Source organism: Melospiza georgiana, chromosome 18 (assembly GCF_028018845.1).
Source record: "Melospiza georgiana isolate bMelGeo1 chromosome 18, bMelGeo1.pri, whole genome shotgun sequence".
NCBI classification, from domain to species: domain Eukaryota; kingdom Metazoa; phylum Chordata; class Aves; order Passeriformes; family Passerellidae; genus Melospiza; species Melospiza georgiana.
In genome coordinates this window covers 2,260,528-2,282,385 of record NC_080447.1, presented here as the reverse complement: position 1 = coordinate 2,282,385, position 21,858 = coordinate 2,260,528, and the positions used below count along the sequence as shown (strand labels likewise).

General features: G+C 47.1%; 1 protein-coding gene across 1 annotated transcript; it reads right to left on the bottom strand.

The window, feature by feature from the left end:
* Positions 1-311: 311 nt before the first annotated feature.
* On the bottom strand, positions 312-21,023 carry RILPL1 (Rab interacting lysosomal protein like 1). Its single transcript, XM_058036655.1, has 7 exons — positions 20,716-21,023; positions 17,348-17,498; positions 12,872-12,990; positions 11,780-12,007; positions 9,295-9,467; positions 8,684-8,776; positions 312-3,107 (listed from the first exon to the last, which is right to left on the bottom strand). Exons 1-7 carry the CDS (start codon positions 21,016-21,018, stop codon positions 2,963-2,965), a joined length of 1,212 nt encoding a protein of 403 aa, XP_057892638.1. The 5' UTR covers positions 21,019-21,023; the 3' UTR covers positions 312-2,962.
* Between the last annotated feature and the right edge of the window lie 835 nt (positions 21,024-21,858).

Below are 21,858 nucleotides of genomic sequence, written 5' to 3'. Positions count from 1 at the left end.
AATAGGGAAAAAGGACAAAACATCTTTTTCAGGGCTAGGATGTGTAAATACAGACACACCTCTTCCATTAAGGAGCTTACAGTACTTTGTAGAAAAGGCTCTGTCATGTTCTTTGTCATCATAAGCCATTCCTAAATATGTAATGTATTTTAAATTGTATTTCATCAGTCTTGGAATGGCTCTGTCCTAATCCTTGTCTGGTTTGAGGCTGTATTTCTATGAAGTTGTACACAGACAGATCCATAAGCTGCATCCCCAAGAATGGATGGTGTTACTTTCCACAAAAGAAAAAGACACAAGTCTTGCAGAAATGCGTGTTTTCCAGAAGTATTTATTAAACTGTTAAAATGATTTATTGCCCAACCAAAAAAAAAAACAAAAAAAACCAACCCATAAAATGTCAGTGATCCTGCACTTGGCAGGCAGGATTGTTACACCCCTAACCTGCCAGCATCCTGGCCCCTTTTCTAAAAGCAGATTTTCCTTGAATATTGACAAACAATACACGACAGATCTTCAGATCTTTACAAACGCTTCCCTCTGCGCCATTCTTCCCGATGGCACTTGGGGTGTGTGAATGCAGCATTGTGAACATGAGAACGAGTGGTTAATGCCAGCAGGTCAGGAGGAGCTCTGAGGGGTTGAGGTAATGCTGCAGACATGTGGGGAAGGAGGATTCCTGCCTCCCGCAGTCGGTGTTGGCTGCAGAGCTGGCCCGACACAGCCCCGGGCGCCGCTGGACGTGCACCAGGCCTGGAGATTTCCTTTGTGCTGCACTGGCTGGGGTTGGGTCTGTGCAGCTCCATTATCCCAGCTCTTTGCTCTCAGCTGATTTCCAAAGGGATCTGCTTACTCAGGCCCACGTTCCTGCATTGTCTCTGCTCACTGCATCCCTTCTGAATGAGCCACGCGACTGAACGGCGCTCGGGACAGACTCCATGGGGTCACCCACAATTTAACTGCCTGATGTGGCTCTGCTGCACTTTTTGTTTTCTTATATGGAAGTGAAGCCAGATCTTGCTAATTTAAGTATCATTGAATTAAGACACACCCCCATTTAAGAGTTGCTTTTCAGATCAGGGGAGAAGTGCTGCTGTTTTAAGGATGTTACCAAAGCATAACCAGGTGAAAACACATCTACCCCATACCCTCGCTGGACTCACCATGTCCCTTATAAGGCCATGTGTCCCCCCTACCCCGAGCTCCAGTGACACCAGGGAGGCACAGTAAACACTTTCCCTGCCTAGAACACACAGAAGGTCCACGTTGGAATGAAGCAGTTGCAGCCAGAGCAGGGCCGCACACAGCCCACCACTGCAAAGAGAGGTTTTATTGCCAGGGTTTTACTACAGATGGGCTAAGAACCATTTGCTGCTCACACACATTAAAAATCCACTCTTGGATCACCCTGTAATAAGAACAACTGGCCTGCATGAAGCCCTCTGGAGTCCTTTGAGAGTTCCTCCTCCACTCAGTACCTGGAGTAGCTGGAGCTTTGCTCCAGCCTGAGCTGTATTTCCTGTCCTTGGTGCCACTCCTGAGAAGAGGCTCTGCAGAGCAGGAGGAGCAGCTGGGATGTGGTGCCACAGCAGCTCCCAGCCCCTGGCACTGAGCTGCAGAGGCAGAGGCTGCCCATGGCCCTGCTGGCACGAGATCCTCCCCAGGAGCACTGGTCTCCAGCATGGACCTTCCCAGCCCAGGGCAAGGCCACAGAGACACCTCAGCCCTGTCCTCACACGGAGCCATGGACACATGAGCCCTCTCCCACCAGGTCAGCTCCTTGTGGAGTGTATGGAGCAGAGGTGGGCACTGCACTGGCACTGGGTGTCCTCAGCACTGACACTGGGAGGCTTTAGTGCTGGAAGGACAACCTGGGTCAGGCCCAGGGTCTCACCAGCTCAGCTGCAAAGCAGATCCAGCCCCAGCCCTGGGGGTTGGCTGCTGGGCTGTCCTGGCAAGTTCAGCCCTGTAACAGGGGCTACCCAGACATCTGCCACCACCAGAGGAGCAGTTTCACACACAGAACTCATCTGCTCTGCCCACGTAGTGTTGAGTCAAGAGAAAAGGTTGGGGTCATGTCTAGGTCAGTGAAATAGTTCATGTCAGCCAGCTGAGGATGTGTTTCCCTCTGAAGTTGGGCAGTTTTACCTAGACAGGAAACTGAAGTGTGACTTAATTAAAAACCTGTCTGTGGGAAAGATCTAATTCTTTTACAGCAGCTGCCTGCTACACTGTGAGGAAGTCACAGTGGTAAGAAGGGAAAAAACTTAAAAGTTAGGATTCCTCCCTGTAAGCAAACTGTTTTCCATTAATACTGCAGAACACAAGGCACGCTCACCTCATACATCGTCTCTTCATGCTTTAGGCACTGTAAGCACAAGGGAAATGTACACTCACTGTCCCTCCCAAGGCTACTCCAGTTCTCACTGTGTCAGGTGCATTTCCAAGGGGTGACTCTGCAAGATGGACAGGACACAGCAGAGCTGTGGCTGCCACCAAGGGCATGCAGCTGTCGTATCCCTCTTGAAAAAATTGTTACAGAAATAAAAAGCAAACAACCAGTAGTGTTAACAAACAGGGTAAAAGAGTCTTTGCCCTGTACTAGATATACACTGCAAACAAACTTCTAATAATGGCACAGGTCCTTTTTTGGTTTAAAGAAGCTTGTGTTACTGTAGTTAATGCATGAACAAGATCACAGACTTGTTATTCAGCACAAAACAAGTCATCTAGAAGCTTCCATGTCCCAGGGTGTCAGCAACTGTTACTACAAAGCTTGGGTTCCTGTTTGCAGCAAACAGTCACCAAGTGAACAGTGAGGGATCCCTTTTGGAGAGTCTGAAATGACCCCGAGGTGTGCAGGGCAAGGAAAAGTGACGAGCTGCCGCGATGCTGTACAGAAGCTTCTTGTTAGGAGACTGTCGAGATCTACTGCAGCAAACCAAACACCTCAGGGCTTTAGTCACAGGTGTTGCAGGGCTTCTTGTCCTTGCTCCATGTAGGCATCATCTCTGTTTGAATGTGACCATTCTCCAAAAGTTTGCTGGAAGTGCACATTTTTCTGTGACGCCTGCATACGTTTCTTATCACGAGAGAAGAAACTAAACCTTCCAGGAAGGGAGCAGTGAGGGAGGAAGGGAAAAGAAAGAACAGTGTTTACCATCCTGAAAGCACTTCAAACACCCACCCCAATGCACAGCACAACAAAACACCGAGCAAAAAACTCTGTTTGCATCTGCAGAAGACCAAGGCAGAGCAGCCTGATGGGAGTGCATGTCAGAACATTGTTAGGGATGGAGTCATTGCGATCTCAAGCAGTTTGGCTACACAAGCTTCAGATAAGCTCTAAATGCTGTTGACTCTACAAGGTGCAGGTATCATTTAGATGTGGGTTCCCCCTTCCCCAGCCCTCAGGTAACGAAGCCACACGAGCCAGGTTAGTTTCTTGGCATAAGTAAAGTGGTATCTTTGGCATTAAATCTGTATATTTTACCACAAAGCAGAAATAGAATTTTTTTTAAGGTCAGGGAAGTTCACAAGATAAGAAAATAAATCTCCACATTTTTTTCCCAGTGTAGAGGTTTTGATACATAAACTTGATTCCTGCAAAAAGGAATGAATAAATGCACCTATGTGCACAAGAGTTTGCAGGATGAAGGCTCTAAACAAATGCACACGAGTGTGCACGTCATTTCCTGTCACACAGCTTGGGTGCTCTCAGATAATGACGTACATGAACCAACAGCCATATAATACAGCTAAAAACACAGCTGGAAAAATCCTTAGTATTGTTTTATTTGTATGGGATGAAGTTACTGGATTAGGTAAAGTCAGTGTTCGTTGTGGGTTCAGTACAAGAGGTGTTAGTGCAGTGTTTAGGCCTGCTGAGAAATGCAAAAGTTGTGGTTCCAGCTACCAAAGGACTGAGTTGGCTGTGGATCCCTTTGGTCTCAGTGCTGGGTTGGCTTCAGGAGGTGAGGATTGTTTTTCCTGCCCTGTACCAAGTGTCACACAGCTGTGATCCAGGACAGGAACTGCTAAATGCTGCCCAGTAAGGGACTGTGCCAATAGAACCTCAGCTTTGGCAGGTGCTGGAATATTGGTCAGGGCATAAACCTGACCCTGAGTCCACACTCACCTTCCTCAGCATTCTCCCAAATCCCCCTCAGCACCACAATCCCAACCCTCCCAGCTGCCTTGTGCAGAGCAGGGAGTTCACCTTCCATGCCTCTCAATACACAGGGGGCTGGATGATAATCACTGAGAATATTAAGAATAATTACTTGTTGATTAGAAAGGGAAATCAACCACTACACAAGTTAAATGCACATAAATAACAGTGCTAGCAGAACCTGAACTTTTGCATTTCCTGGCTTCAAATGTGCAGCCTTAATAGTGAAATAAGTATTTTGTACTTAATTAGCCTCATACTTTTCTACCACCTTCATCACAGGAGTTCATAAGTTCACACACATATACTGAATATTTTCAGGGCCAGAGCCAGCTCCAGCTGATAAAAGAAGTGTTTAGTGGCTGAGCCTTCCTACAGAGCCCATTTGGTCCTGCCTGCTCAGGGTTTCTGTCTGGAAGCCCACACAAAGGACTGCTGTGTTTATACAGTCAGTTTCAAAGCTCAGTAATTTTTCACTTTATCAGGAAATTAAGCAGGAGAAAAATAAGTTCGTAAATCTCTAAAAGGTTCAGCTTTTAAAATTCCTTCTGAAACAATGAAAATTGTTGTTATGGCTAGAAAATGCTCATGGAGGATGTTTGGAAAAAGCCTGTCTCTGTGGAGAGGAAAGTGTGTCGTTGCTGTAAATATAAAGATTGCTAAAGCAGCAGTTCTGATGCAAAGAGACTTTGCATTAACAATATCAGTATGTCTTCCAGGGAGAGCCAAGAATTGGATGACAGAATTGATTATGAAGAGTTTACACTCTATTCCAAAATACATAATTAGAGACAAAATATACAGGGCATAGATAGAAAGACATGAAAGCAACAGCCTGTAATTAACAGTGGAAATTAATGTGGAAATCAGCCTCTCCATTCTGCAACTCTAACTAATGATTGTAACAAATTATTAGAAACGAGTTTCTCAAAGAGCACTGGTGAGAACTGTGAATAGCCTTGCTTAGGAAGCAGAATTAACAGATGTGGTTAAAACTGCATATTGCACCGATTTTCCAAGGAATAATGATTGGTTTAGCATGGCAACATTGAGGCAAAAGGTGATAACATGTGAGTTTGAGGATGAGCATGGAGGACTGGGATGAGTACTGACACTGACTGGTCATTCTGATTGGCACTTTGATCCTCTGGGATCCCCCTGGCAGCCAGGAGAATGCAACCAGCAGTGCTTGTTAACAAGGGGTCATGCAAGAGGAAACCACAGTACCAAACATTTTAAAAAAACTCCTACAAGGGACACAAGTCTTCTTATTGGCTGCAATGTGGGATCGTCTGGAATCAATCCAGCTGCTACCATGGGCATTATGGCTGTAAAGATCCTGGTCAGGAAAGTACAGACACAAGAGATAAGACTGGAGCAAGGGAAAGAAAAGGCATTCCATTAAAAAGAAAAGAGGCAAACAATGTACATGGGGTTACTTTGAATTACAACACAGGACACGTTACAGGGAGAGGGGATCTGCATCACCCAAGACAGCTCTCCTCAGTGAAAAACTCTTGTTCAGAAAAAACAGTTATTGGAGCAGTTTCAATTGCTTTTGGATTTCTAAAAGATACCACTTTCCTGTTGTGAGGCAGCCTGCAACCTGGCTTGGATTTCATCAAGGTATGACCAGCTCCAGCAATGCAGAGCACAGTGCATGTTTTTGTTCCAAGAGACAAACAGGCACAGACACAATGAAATGAAGGATGAAGGTGTGTGTTAAATACAAAACAGGACTCTGCTGTGACTACTGGATATTGGCACAGGGTTAGAGAGGACCAGCACTACAGTTAAAGGTTCCACAAGGGTTACAGTTGATATTTTCAGGTTAAAAACCAGTATTGCAGGTGAACTGTTGAAATAACCTCCTAAGAAACTGCATGATTAAAGGGGCTGTGTGTCTGTTCCAAAGGAACCTACTGCTCATGCAGGAAGATGCCAACTGCAGGCAGCTGAATGCTTTAGGGAAACCTTGCAGCTGCTCTGGCAGGAGCACTGGAGCTGGCTCACAGCAAGACGAGTTCTTTGTGAGGGTTCAGCACTGAGCATTAGACAATCCATGCAGCACAGAGCTGAGAGCTCCGTGCCCAGCCAGCCCCACACAGCCTGCCAGCACACCTCCATCCATACCTGCACACCCTCTGTCTGTCTAAGGACTCTCCTCACAGCTTCTCCCTTGTGCCAAATATTTTTTTGAACTGTGGACTAATGTCAATTAAAGATTAAGTTGAAATCACGAGAGACATTTCACTTGTGACCAAATGCAGCTCTCCCCAGCTCACTAACTGCTGTTCTGAGACTAAAATTGAAAACAAATGGGCAAGCACTGTTGGATCATTAGCAGCAGCCAGGATTTCTATTTTTGTGCAATGTGGCATGTCCTGAGCTGCAGAACTGACAGACACACCAGCTTTTGTAGGCTGCAAGAATAGGAAGAGAACTCCTGGCTGTTTGAGGCATGACATCAGTGACAAACAAGCACGTAGTCTTAAGGAGAAAACAAAAGGGTGTTTTCTGCTCCAAACAGAGGGAGCATTTTTAATCCTTGGACTTTTCCTCCTCAGTAAAGCCTCCTGGTTACATTATTTCATTAAAACTCTGTCATGTGATGGGGGAGAGACAAATGTACGAGTCAAGCATCTGAGATCAGAACTCAGAGTTTGCCCCAAACGTGCCAACCCAGAAAAAATGCTGATTCTGTAGCTTCTGTTTTCCTTTCTTTATGGACTTGCAGCACTGAATCACCTGAGCACATCTGGGATGGCACAGGCTACACATCCATATGGCTCATTCCCTCAGACTGCGTGCTGAAAGGAAAAGGGCACATTGCACAGGCAAGCATAAAACTTGCCTTGAGAGGGCTCCTATTCTCGTACTTCAGCTTTTTGTTTAATCAGGAGAAAAACTCTGAAAGAGAGGGAGAAGCAGCCCCACTTTCCTCTGTGAAGGCACTCTGCATGCAAAGAGCAGCACTGCAAGTTTCCATCACAGCACTGGGTTCATGTGCCAGCGTTCCCCAGGCAGGAGAGGGACCCTGGGGAGGGAGAGGGAGCTCTGGAGACACCTCAGAGCAGGCAGGGACTGCAGCAGGAGGGTCTTGGGACAGGACAGAAGCTGCATTGGCTTCAGTGACAGTTCCTGACTTTTTAAAGCCCAACTACAAATACAGTGTTGACAACACACAGAGAGAGGAAGAGAGGAGGAAAATAAAACCCCAGCAGAGAAATCCTATCCAGACAGGCTGCAAGAACGAGACAAACCTGAAAACTGAAAACTGAAAACTGAAACATCCTTCTGATAACTCAGGCAGTTTTATATTCCCTTATTTAATATGATGGCTAAGTGGAGAGAGAGCAGAGTGAAACCTGGGGACAGAGCATGACATCTTAAAGAAGGAATTTCAGCTTAGGCAGAGTCAAAACCAATACCTCACCAACATGTGCTCTGCCTTACAACCTCTGTTTACATTTTTATGCTGCCTTTGCTTCATCAAAGCACTCAGGCAGCATTTCAAATCAAACATGGAAGCTGCACAACACAAACTGTGTGAGCTGAAACCAGCCATTCCCCACAACAGAATTAGCTTTAAAAGGTCTAAAAGAAATGCAAAAGAAAAGAGAAACTTTACAGTGAAGATCTTGTGCAACACAGTATCATCATCATCACCATCACAGTCACGAAATGAAAACTGAAATTCAAACCCAAAGTGTATTTCCTACTCATGTGAGAGGAAGGTTTCTCTCAGCACAGAAAGCTGCAGCCTACTGCAAATAATCAACAGTGCCCTCCTGACTCCATGGTGTTTTGGGTCAGCCCAGATCTTCCTATGGAATTTACTCTCCCAGGGCTGCTTCTGTTATTAAACAAGGACTGAAGGCTGTGGGCATGGGGACAGGATGGAAGAACTCTTTATATGGAAACAACTGTTCCAGTTAAAAAAGTAAAGTTTCCAGTATCACAAAAATCCAAAGAGTTGCTGTGAGATTAGAAGACTTAATTTGGAATAAATAAATGTCCAGGAAAGAGTTTGAGCAGAGAAAAGGACTGGCCAACACAGTGATTTTATGAAGTGATACTCTTGTAGCAGCACATCTCTGGCAGTAAGCTTTGGTTCCAGCAGCAGCATTAATATTTCAGAAGAAGGTGGGGTTCTCCTAGCCAAGCCAGTGCCCATCCTCTCAGCAGCAAATTTGCTCAGCAAACAGAAGGGTTTTGTGCTGCCCACATGGTGCAAGTCAGGGTCTAAAGGCTTCAGTCAACAGGGAAATGGGCACAGTGAGGCCATGGGAAAATGATAATCCAAGACTGAAAGTTGTCCCAGATCTAGGCAAAAGTTTTGGCCAAAACCAACTGTTGTTTCACATCTGCCAAGTGCTCATTTAGTGTGTCTCTCCTAGACAGTGGGAATGTGGTTATCTGAATTTTTAAAGTGTTTAAAATTGTCCTATGCATAAGAAACATTTGGTATTACACACTATACCCAGTTTGTTTAGTAAATATGCTACTTACAGTCGTTTGATTCCAGATTCAGGCTGAGTTGAGGGTTTTGGCTGAATTATGGGTGTGGGCTGTGGGGATCTGGTTTCTTCTTCCATTTCCTCACTTGAAAGAAAGAAAAGATAATTAATGTTCTCCTCCCAAGCCATGGAAGCACTTTGAGATCTACAATTCAATCTGAGCACTGTTGATGAAAGAATGCAAAAAGATCTGTTCAAAACCCATTCAAATCAACTTAAGATTTTTTTAATCGACCAAGGATCAGCACCAAGAACTGGGTCTCCATTCAATATTTTCTTCCCATTGTGTCAAGGAGAGGGAGAAGAGGAATGGATTGAATAAAAGGTCTAGAATTTTCATTTTAGACCCACTCCTATCCTCATTTTTGAAGTTCAGTTCTATTAAATGTTTGTAATTTTTCTAGTATCCAGGGCAGACCTGGGAGTTGGGGAAGGACAAGTTTGAGGTACCAGGTTCAAACTGGGGCTGCATTCCTGCAGTCTCTGCACAAGCCTTTGCAGAAACACCAACTTGGACAGACCTTCAGAGCACATTTATTGTTTCTACACCTGCCCTGTGGCTCCCTGAGTGTATCATCCAACAGGAGAGGAGATGTAACCCACCTTTTGTAATATAAAAGCTCCTCTTGAAGCAAAAACACTCTGGACTTCAGTTCATTCCTCTCGTGAAGGACGTCCCGGAGCTCCTGCAGGGTGAATCTTGGGCGATTGGGATCTTTCAGGTCCATTGCCATCTTCTCTGACTCAGAGAGACAATCATCATTGTTTGGTTCTGCCTAGGGAGTGAAACGTGGGCTTTAAATTCACTGTCCAATTCAAACGTCCAACTTTTGGTAAGTCAGTTTTAGGAATTCATACTTTTAACAAGTGGAGTAAATCAAACATCAGTTATTTATCTAAACACTGAAAAAATGACATGGCAATGGTCATACAGTTCCTTCCAGCTCCTCCCACAAAGAGGTGTCTTCTTCTAATGTAAACATACAATGATGAAAAACCACAAGGTTCTGGGAAGGGAACTTGGAATTGAGATTCTGAAGAGCAGCTCCAAGCCTTAAGAGGTCTGCAGGATTAATAACAATACAAACAAATGCAGGACACTCTGTTCCAAGAAAATACATTTGAAATGTAGCAAAGTCCATTTGAAATGTGATGCTTTTTACAAGGACTAATAGAGGCCAGCACATGAAATCAGAGCTGCCAGCAGCCAGGTCAGCCACCCACCCCTGTGGGAGGATGCAGAGATCAGAATCTCAGAGCTCCTGTGTGGCAGTGACAGCTTGCTGGGATACAAGCTGGAAATTTGAGGAGTTGAGTAGTGAAATTCCTACAAAGTCCATTTTTGTAATCCTGACTCTACCTCCTTCTAAGCTCCTGTTTGTGAAATGGTTTTGCAATAGACTGATCCATGGTTTCAGGCTGAACTTGGCTAAGGTGAATTTCAGGTGAATTCAGTGCCTGTCCTGCAGGGATGAGGCAGCAGAGCAATGCTCACTTGGGCACTGTTTGATCACCCTTTTCATCCAAACACATTCCTTTGCACAGACTACATGGAACAAAGATTGATGCAACAAGAGGTTCAAAGGAAATTACCCAAACACTTTTCCTCCCCTTCACCCCCTAGGTATGGGTCTGAGCTGGTGTCTCTCCTTTTGGTTGTGTATTTGTCCCACATGTCTGCCCAAAGAAGCTATTTTTGCTAGATTTGGCTCAAATCAGCACAGACTGAGCAGCCTGTACCCAATGCAAATGTCCTTGACTGGGGCCAACAAGCAATGGCCATTCTGGAGCATGCAGCTATTCCAGCTTTGTGCTTGCCACTGCAGCTCCTGTGTGAGCTCTGTCCTGGCAGAGGGAGCAGGACGCCTCTAATGAGAGGAGGCACCATTGCCATGGAACTGATGAGCTGGAGAGAGGTGAAGAATGCATCCTTTCTCTGCAGACACTGGGGACACTTTTATCCTGCTGGCTCCAGGCCTGGGCTCCCCAGCCCTGTTTACAAAGCTGGGTGTCCTGGCTGAATTAACAGCAATGAAATAATCCTTTTCATCATTAATACAGTGCTTGCCCAGCTCAGCAGTGACATGTTAACACAGCACTGGCTGCCACATTCCCAGGGGACCAAGGTACTCCATCAGCTTTTGTCTCTGCTTTTTGATGTGTATTCCTGAAATGGGTGTTTCACTGGATGTTTCACTCTCTGCTACAGTCTGTCAGTCATTTACCATGGAGCTCTCACCAATGCACCAAGCTGAACAGCTCTGTGTGATAGAGCTCCTCTAATTCTTAAATATCATTACACCCCTTATTGCATTTCCTACTCTGCTAAGAACATCATTAGGAGAGGGCAATGCAGTACATTTGCTTCAGGAATAAAACAGTAATGTCATAGGCACAAAGGGAAATATTAGGAACCATAAAGAGGACTCAGGGATCAACAGATCAGTGGATCTTTTTCTCAGGAAGCTCCCCTCAAATTTGCATTCCTCTGCTCTGATCTCAGCCCAGCTCCATTTGCAGACTGTCACTTTGCCTGTTCTGCAAGAACCTGGCTCTGCCAGCAGGAATGTTTGCTTTTCACGAACATCTGTGCTCACAACACTTCACTGCACAAATTCTAATGGGAAGCAAAAGCAGAAATAAGGCCAAAGTTGGTTCCTCTAAAAAGTGCCTTGAAATATTTATGTATTGATTTGGTAGCACTTAACCAGCTTAGTCCTGGCTGATCTGAAGTGCCATGAGAACTGCAGGGATCAGGTGTGCAAAGCTCTACCCTGACTCTGGGACCACTTCTGGCACTTTCTGTTCCACTGTGCTTCAGCTGCCACCACCATCCCTATGCACCCTGTGACCCATCTGGCCTTGAATATTTGCAGATCTGGCAAAGCTGAAGCTACTCCTGGCTGTTTGTCTTTGGAAAACCCAGACCCTGCAAGGAATTGGTTTGTTTTCCTTTGGGGAAAGGGGTAGGTGTGTACAAAGAAAATGAAGCAAACACGCTACCACAACCAAAATGCAAAGGGGTACTTGGTATGAAGTCCAAAGCTTTTTAAAAGGCTGCTTAAAAAGTGATCCAAAGTGCTCTTACCTTTACTTCCTCCCCATTTTGGCTGGCCTGGCTGTCCTCACCCTGCAGCTTTTCTCTGAGCTTGCCCAGCTCAGCTCTGAGGTTGCCCATCTCCTGCTCCTTGGTTTGCAGATACGCTTCCAGCTCCACCTTCTGCTCGATCAGCGCCTTCCCCTGGGCCTCAACCACCGTGATCCTGTGCCTCAGGTCGTGGTTGATCTTCATCAGCCTGTTCTGCTGCTGCTGCAGCTGCAAAACATCCATGCAGGAGCTCAGTGGCCATTCAGCCATGAGCCATGATGGCTCAGTCCCAAATATCTTGAAGCAGTGGGTTCCTGTTGCATTTAATCTGAAAAATTCCCCCCCCTTCTCCTCACCCCCAGATTAGTTTTTCTAATATCTAATTGTCTACTACAGTTTCAATCACCCAAATTTAATTGATTTCTAGAGTAAATTCCCCTAGCACAGGGAGTTTTTCAGATAAAAGCAAATCCATCACTTCTGATATTAATTCAAGGATAGGGTGGCTTCTGGGGTTCTGAATCAAATCTTAACCCAGGGGAGAAGACAGGACAGAGGAATCCTCAGTGCTCAGTTTCTGGGTGCTTTGCTTTGAGCTCCAGGCTCTCTCCTGAGGCAGATGTGACCTGCTGGCTGTTTGTGGACAGCCCCAACTCCAAAGGCTGCAGCACCTGCCAGAGGCATTGGGCAGAGCAGAGATCACCCAGGCCTGGCCTTACTGGCACCAGGAAAGTCCCATGGCCTGAGGACACGAGGCAGTGTGAGGAATGGGAGGCAAAATGTGGGTAAGGAGGTCATTGCACAGAAAGTGCCAAATCTCATGTCATGCCTGGAGTCACAGAGGAGTCTGTGACTCATCTGAACAGGTCACTGCAGGCCCTTCTCATGCAGAGAGATCCACACTGCATCCCTGGTGTGGGGCTGCACTGCAGCCTGACCGTTCTGGACACTCCACAGCTCTGCTGGACATTTCAGCTGCAGGACCATTAAACCAGCACTGTTTACACTTTCTATGTTAACTGCAAACTCAAAACCAGGCTGTGGAAGTGTGGGTGAGAAAGAACAGAAATAGGAAGACCAAGAGCCACTTACAGCCTCTACATCCTCATTTTTGAGTCCAAGTTCCCGGTCCTTTGCCCTGATTTCATCCCTCTGTTTATCAACCACTTCCTTCAGCTTCTTCATGACTTGCCGCTCTCTCTCTGACATCCCTGGTTAAAAAAAGAACACAGAACACAAACTGAGGGCAGGCAGGAGCTGCTGAGCCTGAGAACAATAACAATGAGGAATATTTAAGCAGACTCTGGAAGTTGCCTGCTGGTAGAATTACAGAGATGCTTTAGAGGTTACCTCAAGGGTAACAGAGAACACAGATGACAGAATCCACTCCATAAAGCCCCTGCATAGAGACTCCTTAAAAAGGAACTGACATTCCTCAGAAACATTTCTAACAGTGAGTGACACTGCTGCATCTCTCTGCCTTAGTAGTTTTACATCAATGTTCACACCATGCCCCAGGGAGCTTGGTTATCTCTGTGATTATCTCTGGCATCAGCTGGCCAAGGCCTTGAGAAAATTGTAAAAAAGATGGTCTGGATCTTCAGTAAGACGTAAACAACACATCACTGTTGTGGATTATATCTGGATCCAAACCAGCTGAGGAGCACTGAACTAGATTGAATTTTAGTTGAAATCCAGTTTTGTGTTTGGTGAAAACAAGATGAAACAGGACCTTCAGAGGGTACCCCCATCCAGAATGAAGAACCAAAATTTAGTCTGAATTATGGTCACATATTTTCTCCTCATGTTTTGCCACCCTTTTCCCATCCTATTTTGTGGTAATTCATATTTAGAGTAATTGTACTTGAGAGAAGAATATTTGATAGCATTACACTGGTGAAAGGAGTTTGGAACATTGCCAAGAATCCAACACTGATTCTGTCTGAAAATAAAGAAAGGGTTAGATTAACCTTAAATCTAATCAATGAATCATTAGGAAATGTTATAAACCACAGGAAGCATTCTTCTATTTGCCATTACAGAGATAACTTGGATCTGGCACTGCAGTGATGGACTCCTGAGAGCAGACACAGAGCAGAGGTTTTACCTTGGTGAGTGATGAATCTCCTGCCCTGAGATTGGCACAGAGATGTGCAGTTTGATGGTCCTGAGCTGTCACATGAAATCACACTGCACAACATCCTTGAAGATGCAAACCCTGCAGGGCAGTGTGAGGCTCCCCTGGCCAAAGCCCAGCCCAAGCAGGAGCTCCAATCCTGCTGCTAACTCCACTCACTTTGGCAAAGTCCTTTGTTGTGTGGCTCTTCAGCTTCTTCCATTTGTGAACTGCAAGTGGTGCTGATGCACTCCCCGCTCTGGGCTGGCTGCAAAGCTGCTTCCTTTTCAATATATTAAAGCAGCTCCCACATCAGAAATATTCTCTGTATGCATCAAATGCATCCAGCCAGGAAAGGCTCTACTTTCTAACATCAGCTCAGACTTCCTGGTTTTGTTCTTCCCCCATCAGAGAAATCCAGAGTTGTTCCCATAAAAGAAATTAGCTGCATGTCTGTAGGACTCCAGCTCACAGGTCAGCTACAGAATGAACTGATGGAGAACAGAGCAGAGCAGGACAAAGCTCAGAGAAGGAAAGGGAGAACTGGTGGATGTGCACTCCTGCACAGCTCTGGGCTCCCGTGCAGGCAGGGAGGGACCAGAGCAAACAGGGAGCAGCAGCTCCAGTTCTCAGTGCTGAAGGAGCAGAGCTGTGGTTCTGCAGAGAACAGGGAACTGCTCTGCTGGGAAAGCACTGCTGCTCATGGCTGGCCAGGAATCTGGTTCCCAGGACATGTTCCTGGCAAACCCCAGCAAAGAACTGTCAGTGACATGGTGTTCACATTCTAGTGTTACACTCTCACCCCTTTTAATTCTGTGGTGCATTTGCCTGCTCTATTTCTGGACCCTGGTTTTTATCAGCTCTGTGCTGCTCTGGGTTCTAGTTTTTCACAGGATAATTTTAATTCTTTGCTGTGGTACCAGCTCATACCCACCAGGGAGAACAAGTGTCACAAACACAAACTGCAGCTTAACTCTTCTAAAAGATCCACATTCCTCTCTCACAGCACAGGTGTGGCACTTCTCTGCACCCACAAACCTCACTGCAGCCAATCTCAGGGCTGGGGCCTGAAACATCAGCTGCATTTAAAACCAGAAGAATCCAAAACTTTGCCTTGAAGTAGAGGGACTGCAGTGAAACTTCAGACTGGTGGTTTCACCCAGAAGGAGGTAGTGAATGCATCTGTATCCATTAGCACTTGTGAGATGCTTTGAGATCTCTAGATAGCAGGTGCTATTTAAAGAAAAAATACAATTCAGTGCTGACTACTTTTCCTCCCACTGTGCTCATTTTTTTTGCTAACATTGGTGAGCCTAAAAGGCTTCAATTGTGTGCACAGATCACTACAATTTTTATTTCAGGAAGTGGGGGGGAAGGAAAGGTGGGGAATTTTATGAAACAGTCACATCTCCTTCCATTTCCTCAGGCACTGGGAAAGAGGAGAGGGAAATCACTAAGTGCCCTAAATGTAAAATAATTATCTCTAAATGGTTCAAACTCTAATAAATGCAAGATCTTAAATGGCACACCCAGGCACATCCTATGAGCAGTTTCCTGTGGTTTGCTGTGACCCTGGTGTTGTTCCAGCAAGAGAATGGAAAGCAGCTGGAGGGGAGGACACCAAGAAAAGAAAGAAAAAGAAAAAAGAAAAAAAAAATTCTTTGTGTTTAGTGATCTGTTCAGTGCTGTGTCCATACAACTTGGCAGAGTTGTGCCAGGCAGAGCCTGTGGCACTGCACCATTACCTAAACACTCAGCACAAGTTCAATGTCCCTTGTGAGGGGAGCTGTGGGTCCTGCAGCACAGCAGGGTCACACAGGTCCCTGAGCACAGCCAGGCTGAGGCAGCAGCTCCCCGGCAGTGGCACAGAGCCTGCTCGTCCTGTTTGACACACTCGGGTCAAGTTTGCATCTGGCATTTTCCTGGGATATTCCAATCACTCAGCACCATCAAGCAGGGCTCTGTTTGGGCTTGGGAGGAGCCACTTTAATGGGTGTTAGAGGCTCATCTCAACCCCTCCCTTGTGTTCTGTGTTCTGCTGTCACAGGTCCTGTCACAGGATCCTGCTCTGCTCAGAGCACTCCTGTTTGCACAGAACTGCCTCTGCCATGAACACTTCATCACACTCAAACAAGGCTCTGAGAATTAACTGGCAGGACTGACTCCCAAGGCCTTGCACACCCAGATCAGTGCCTCTGCTGCCTGTGTGAAATCACCCCTGTCACTGTCTGGTGAGTGAGCAGTGAGCTGAGGAGAGATGGGATCACAGTGCTAAACCAAGCTCAGACAGCAGCACTGCAGTCTGCTCAAAATCAGTGCAGCTAACACAGGATTGAGCCTGAAATGCTGCATCTCTGGCCTCTACATCAGACCAATGGACAGAGACTGAAAAAGAGCAGCAGAACTGCTTTCTGACACTATCCAAACAAGTAATTTGAGACAAATCTATCCTTGCTCATTAATGACAATATGTCCTCAAAGAAAACCAGTCAGGTTTGATATAATAGATCCAAATAATTAAATGGGGTTGATAGAAATTAAAAGATTTCACTTAAACTGAATACTTTGGCTAAAGAATATCAGTGATCTCAGCCTAAGCTCTGGAATGGGCTTATGGGTTTTGTTTGTGTTGTCACACATGGGTAGACACAGTAAAAATAACAAGAAAAGCACGTCTGGCATCTGCTTGGCTGGATGTGAGGAGTGTGGCTATATTTAAATGCAAGCACATGAGCTGCAGTGAGCTAGATAGCCACTGGAAGGGAAAAAAAGAAGGAAAAATAAAAGAAAACAAAGGGGAAGCTGGTTCTTTGTAACACAATGTCAGTCTTCATGGCCCATGACTCATTGCTGCCATGCTGAATTTTGCATGGAGTTTGTCAGCCTGATGTTGAGCTACTTCTTTGCCACTAATTGACTCCTAATTTGAAAGCATTGCATTTGTTTTAAAAAATATCTTGAGAGGTTTAACAATTTTTACTCTTTGAAGGTTTAATTATGCATTTCCCCAGTGCAAGTGAGCAGCACTGAGCCTCAAGGAGAGAGGGAGTGCAGCTTCCACAGTGTTGGGCAGAGTTTCATCCACCTCCAGCAAAATGAGAACCCAAACAGAGATAGACCAAAGGGTGTATCTAGACTTTACTTCCAGAGGTGCTTCTCAGACAAACAAAAAGTTGGTTTTCTTTCCCTAATTTCTGCACCTCTTATCATGTCTTCAGTGTCATCATGTATTCAGAGATTTTCTATTTAGGTTATATATATATATATATATATATATATATATATATATATATATATATATATATATATAAAAATAAACAAACCAGCCTTCAAAACCCAGATCTGAATTAATCTACAGGGAAAAACCACACCAGAATATCCAGTCAAAGTATTTTGATTAAGTATTTCTTTTTGTAACAAAGCAAGGACTGAATTTGAAGTAGCAAACTTGCCTTCATGCTTCTGAAATTCCTCTTCTGTGAAATTAATGTCTTTGTGAGATAAGTTTGTCATCAGTTGTTTATTCTCCTCCTGGAGCTGTGCAATTTGGGTGAGAAGATCCTGTGCTTCCCCTCTCCAGACATCCTCCACCAGTTCTAATTCCTATAGGGCAGACCAGGACAACACATTGATTTTTTAAAACATGTAAAGAGTCTTTGACTGGGCAATTTACAGATCAAACTACAGATCCTACTGATTCTTATGGAAAGCAATTAAATAAATCTACTCTGAGTTTCTTAGAAGACATCTGCTTTTTTAATGCCACCACCCCACAGCCCCCTTTGCTACATCTGAATGGAAATACCTGAGGGGATCATTCCTGATGCAAAGCAAGTTACCCAAAGGATGGCTCCTCATACCCTGCTGTGCTGTGAGGACCAGATTAAGGGTCCAATAACCAAACACCAGCACCAATTCCCTGCAGCACCCCAGGAAGCAGCTGCAAAGCTGTTAGAGAGCCCCCAAACCATCCCACAGCAGGGCCAGGAGCTCAGGGGTGGAAATGCCTCTGACACAACAGCCTGGTCTGAATTCCTGCCATGAAACACAAGTGTAAATTGATGAGTGTGTGATCCAGTGCAGCTCCTGGTGCACGCAGTGAACACAAACCCAACCCATGCTGCCTCCCATGTAAATTGTCCTGCTGGAATGTCCTGTGTTAGTGCAGCCAGGCCAGCCAGAACAGCTCCCATTTGTTGGGACACTCTGTGTCAAGAGCAGCTGTCACCAACCCTCGTGAAGGTCAAGTCAGGACAAAAAAGAGAAAGTCCTTAAGGAAAACAGTTGTATTTAGAACCTTGCCTGTTCCAAAAGCTTCTCTGGTTATCTCACTTCTGCAGAGGGGGGCATTCCCTGCTCCATTTTCACTTATGCTCTTCAGACAAAAAGCTGCATGCAAATCCCTGGAGCCAGGCTGAGTCACTGCTGACTTTCACATCCATCCACATGCCCCTTTCCTACCTAACAACAAAACACATTCACACAACAACCCAGCCAAGCACAGCTCTAGGCTAAAATAAGCTCTGCTGAGAGATTAAAGGATAGCTCTCTGCTTTGAATGCATGCTCTGATAATGGGAAGTCATGTTCCTGGTGACTTTTGGGTCCAAATACCATTTTATTCCAGCATTCATTACTGTATTGCTGCTGAAAGTGCTGCAGAAAACATTAGGTGGCAAAGATAATAAATAATAAATAGCAAAGGTGTGGTAAGCTACACAGAGTTAAGTATTAAAAAGGAAAGAAAATGTAATTAATCACCTATTTTACCTGAAACTCTTTATCTTACTAAATCTGTAATGAAATTGCTATTTCCAAAAACCTGGATTATTTACAGTGATGCTCCCTGTTACACCTGTGTAGCTAAAATAATGCAGTGACCTATTTTAGCAATAAACCAGCACATTCATCACTACCAAGCATATTGATAAAACCAAAATAGAATGCACACAAACCCCAAACAAGCTAAACTTATATCATTTATATGTGGCTGCACTGTAAACACACAGCTATGCCAGGTTTGCCTAGGCAAACTTTGTCATTTATTACTATTGAAGAGCCAATGAATTGGAGCAGAAATTAACTTTTGAGTCCTCATTAGTGGAAGTAGCAGACAGGGAGGCACATCCATGGGCCAGGCAGTGCCAGCCAGCTCAGGAAGCCCCAGGCAGTGGGTGCTGAGCCAGGTTCACAAGCAAAACAGATTCACACATAAATCTTAAATCTGAAATCTCAAACTGATGCTTGCAAGGACTACTAAAAGCTTTTCTGGGTGTTTCTTGGAGGGTTTGACTTCAAAAACTGTTTCTCAGTATGTGATTTTTTCTGCTTATCAGCACCTGTCCTGTGAAAGTCTTCAACCCTCACATTGGAACAGAGCAGAGGAGAGACCACAGTTCTGTAGGGACCTGGTGCACTGGGAACCAGCTTGATTTAAAAAAATAAAAGGTATGTATCATGCAGTTTATTTTCCTGTTAAAATCTGTTTAGACTGAAGTAAATTGTTTAAACACTCCCTGAGCCACTTCATGACGCTCAGAGAAGCTGACAGAGCTGAGGTGGTTGACTGGCAGGGAGATCAGCTGACACGTTTAGGAAACTTTTTAACACTTACAAGAACTTCAGAAACATCTCCAGAACAACTTGTACAATGACACTGGGTCAGTTCTGTATCTGCTTCATCCCCAGCCTTTGGTAAATATCCAACATATTTGTATCTGTTCTCTGGACCTTCTTTTATCATACTCTTGAGACTTACCAAGGCTTTGTATATTAAAGGTCTTTTACCTTCCTTTTCAGAGACATTGCCCTGAGACTTCCTCTGCAAAATGTTGCAGGGTTTATCCTGGATTTCCCATACGCTAGGTGAAAGTCCTTTAGCTGACTCTCTTTGAAATATAAAACTGGGATTTATCCAGTTAAGCTAAATCTTGAAGTTTGGGGTGTCTCTTCCAGAAATCCCCCATCTCCTGTTTATCCTGATTCTGTGTGTGGAATCAGGAATGGCATGAGGCAGCAGTGATCATTTAGCATAGTCATTTACCAGAACCATTTCTCATATCAGTTATCTGGATGGTTTAAAGAGCAGATCTGCCACTTTCACTGCAGTAACTGGAGCTTGCTGTCCTGCCATGAGAGGCTGACAGGGTATGGGAAATGCTCTCTGCCTCGGGCTTTAACAGGAATGGGGTCAGGGAACACTGTGACCACCCCAAAACAAGCCAAGGGACATCTTGCCATCAGAGGATGGAGCAGCAATCTGGCAGAGGGCTCTTCCCTACTCTTCAGCTCCAACTCTGCTCTGAAATCACTTGGTTCTCCATCTCTCTCCTATGATTTGTCGAACCCGAAGTCTGTTCCAGGAAAACTAGACTGCTAAATCATTCCCAGCCCCGGAGAGGAAAGTGTATTTATTCTTGTCAGTGACCTTTCCTGGCCTAGCAGGAAGCAGCGCTGTCCCTCCCCAGGAGAGGGGATGGAGCGGGAGTCCGAATCGGCCAGACCCGGGGGAAGGAAACGCAGTGACCGGGGAAGGGGTGGAGAAAGGGAAGGAGGGAGGAAACTTCCAGCAGGGAAGGAAACAAAAAACAACAACACGCCCAAAGCCTCGGCGACGCTCAGGCAGCATCCGCGCAGAGCCGTGAGCCGCCCGGGCTGTACCGCACGCGTGCCCCGCCCGCTCCCGACCCCGGCCCCGCTCTTTGTGCTCCCGGCGGCGGCGGGGGGAGAACGGCGCCGGGGGGGCCGAGCCCGAGTCCCCCGAGCGGCTGCGGCAGCGGGGGCAGCCCTGCCCCGCCGCGCCCCCCGCTCCCCGCCCGCACCTTCTGGTGCTTCCTCTCCTTCTCGATGCGGTCCATCCTCTCCAGGCGCAGGCGGTCGAGCTCCAGGCGCAGCTCTTCCATCTCGGGGTTGATGTGGTTGCGGCTCACCAGCACCTCCAGGATCTCCAGCACCCGCACCACCTTGGGCATGAGGCGGGCGATGGCCTCGCAGCCGTGCTGGTCGATCACCCGCTCAAACTCCTGCCCCACGGCCGAGGCGATGTCGTACACGTCCATGACCGTCAGCTCCGCCGCGTTCTTCTCCAGGGCGGGCGGCACCCCGCCGCCGCCGCCGCCGTCCATGGCTCGCCCGGCCCCGCGGCGCCCGCATAGGCGGCGGCGGGGCGCGCTCCGGGCGGGGCGGTCCCCGTGCAGCCGCCGCCGCTGCCCCGCGCCCGGGCCGCGGCCCCCGGCAACTCCCGCGAACTCCGGGCGCCTCGGCCGGGGGTGTTTAAACTTGGCCGGGCGGCGCTGGGGGAGCGGCGGCGGGAGGCGGGCGCGGCGTCCCCGCCACCACCGCCCCGCCGCCCGCGGCCAATGCCCGGCGCAGGGCGGGCCGGGGGCGGCCCCGCGCATGCCCGCGGCCCCCGCGCATCCCGGTACCGGGACCGTTCCCGCATGCCCGCGGCCCCCGCGCATCCCGGTACCGGGACCGTTCCCGCATGCCCGCGGCCCCTGCGCATCCCGGTACCGGGACTTGCCCTGCATGCCCGCGGCCCCCGCGCATCCCGGTACCGGGACCGGCCCCGCATGCCCGCGGCCCCCGCGCATCCCGGTACCGGGACTTGCCCTGCATGCCCGCGGCCCCTGCGCATCCCGGTACCGGGACCGGCCCCGCCGGCCCGAGGCTCTGGGGATGGCGCTGCTCCGCGGGGCTTCGCTTGCGGTGGGGACAGGAGCATCGGCAAGGGTGGGCGCGCTTCGCTCGGTGCTTGTCCCGCAGCAGCGGGAGGGCTCTCGGTACCGACAGCTCCTGCGGCCCCGTCCGGGGGGAGAGCCGCGAGTTTAGGGGAGCCTCGGAGCCTCCCGGGCTCGCGGTTCGGGTCCCGCACGGACGGTGGAGCCGGTTCGCAGGTGTGACTGTGAATGTTTGGATGTTCTTATTTCCACAGGGTTTAGGAAGGGATGCTCCAGATGAGTCTC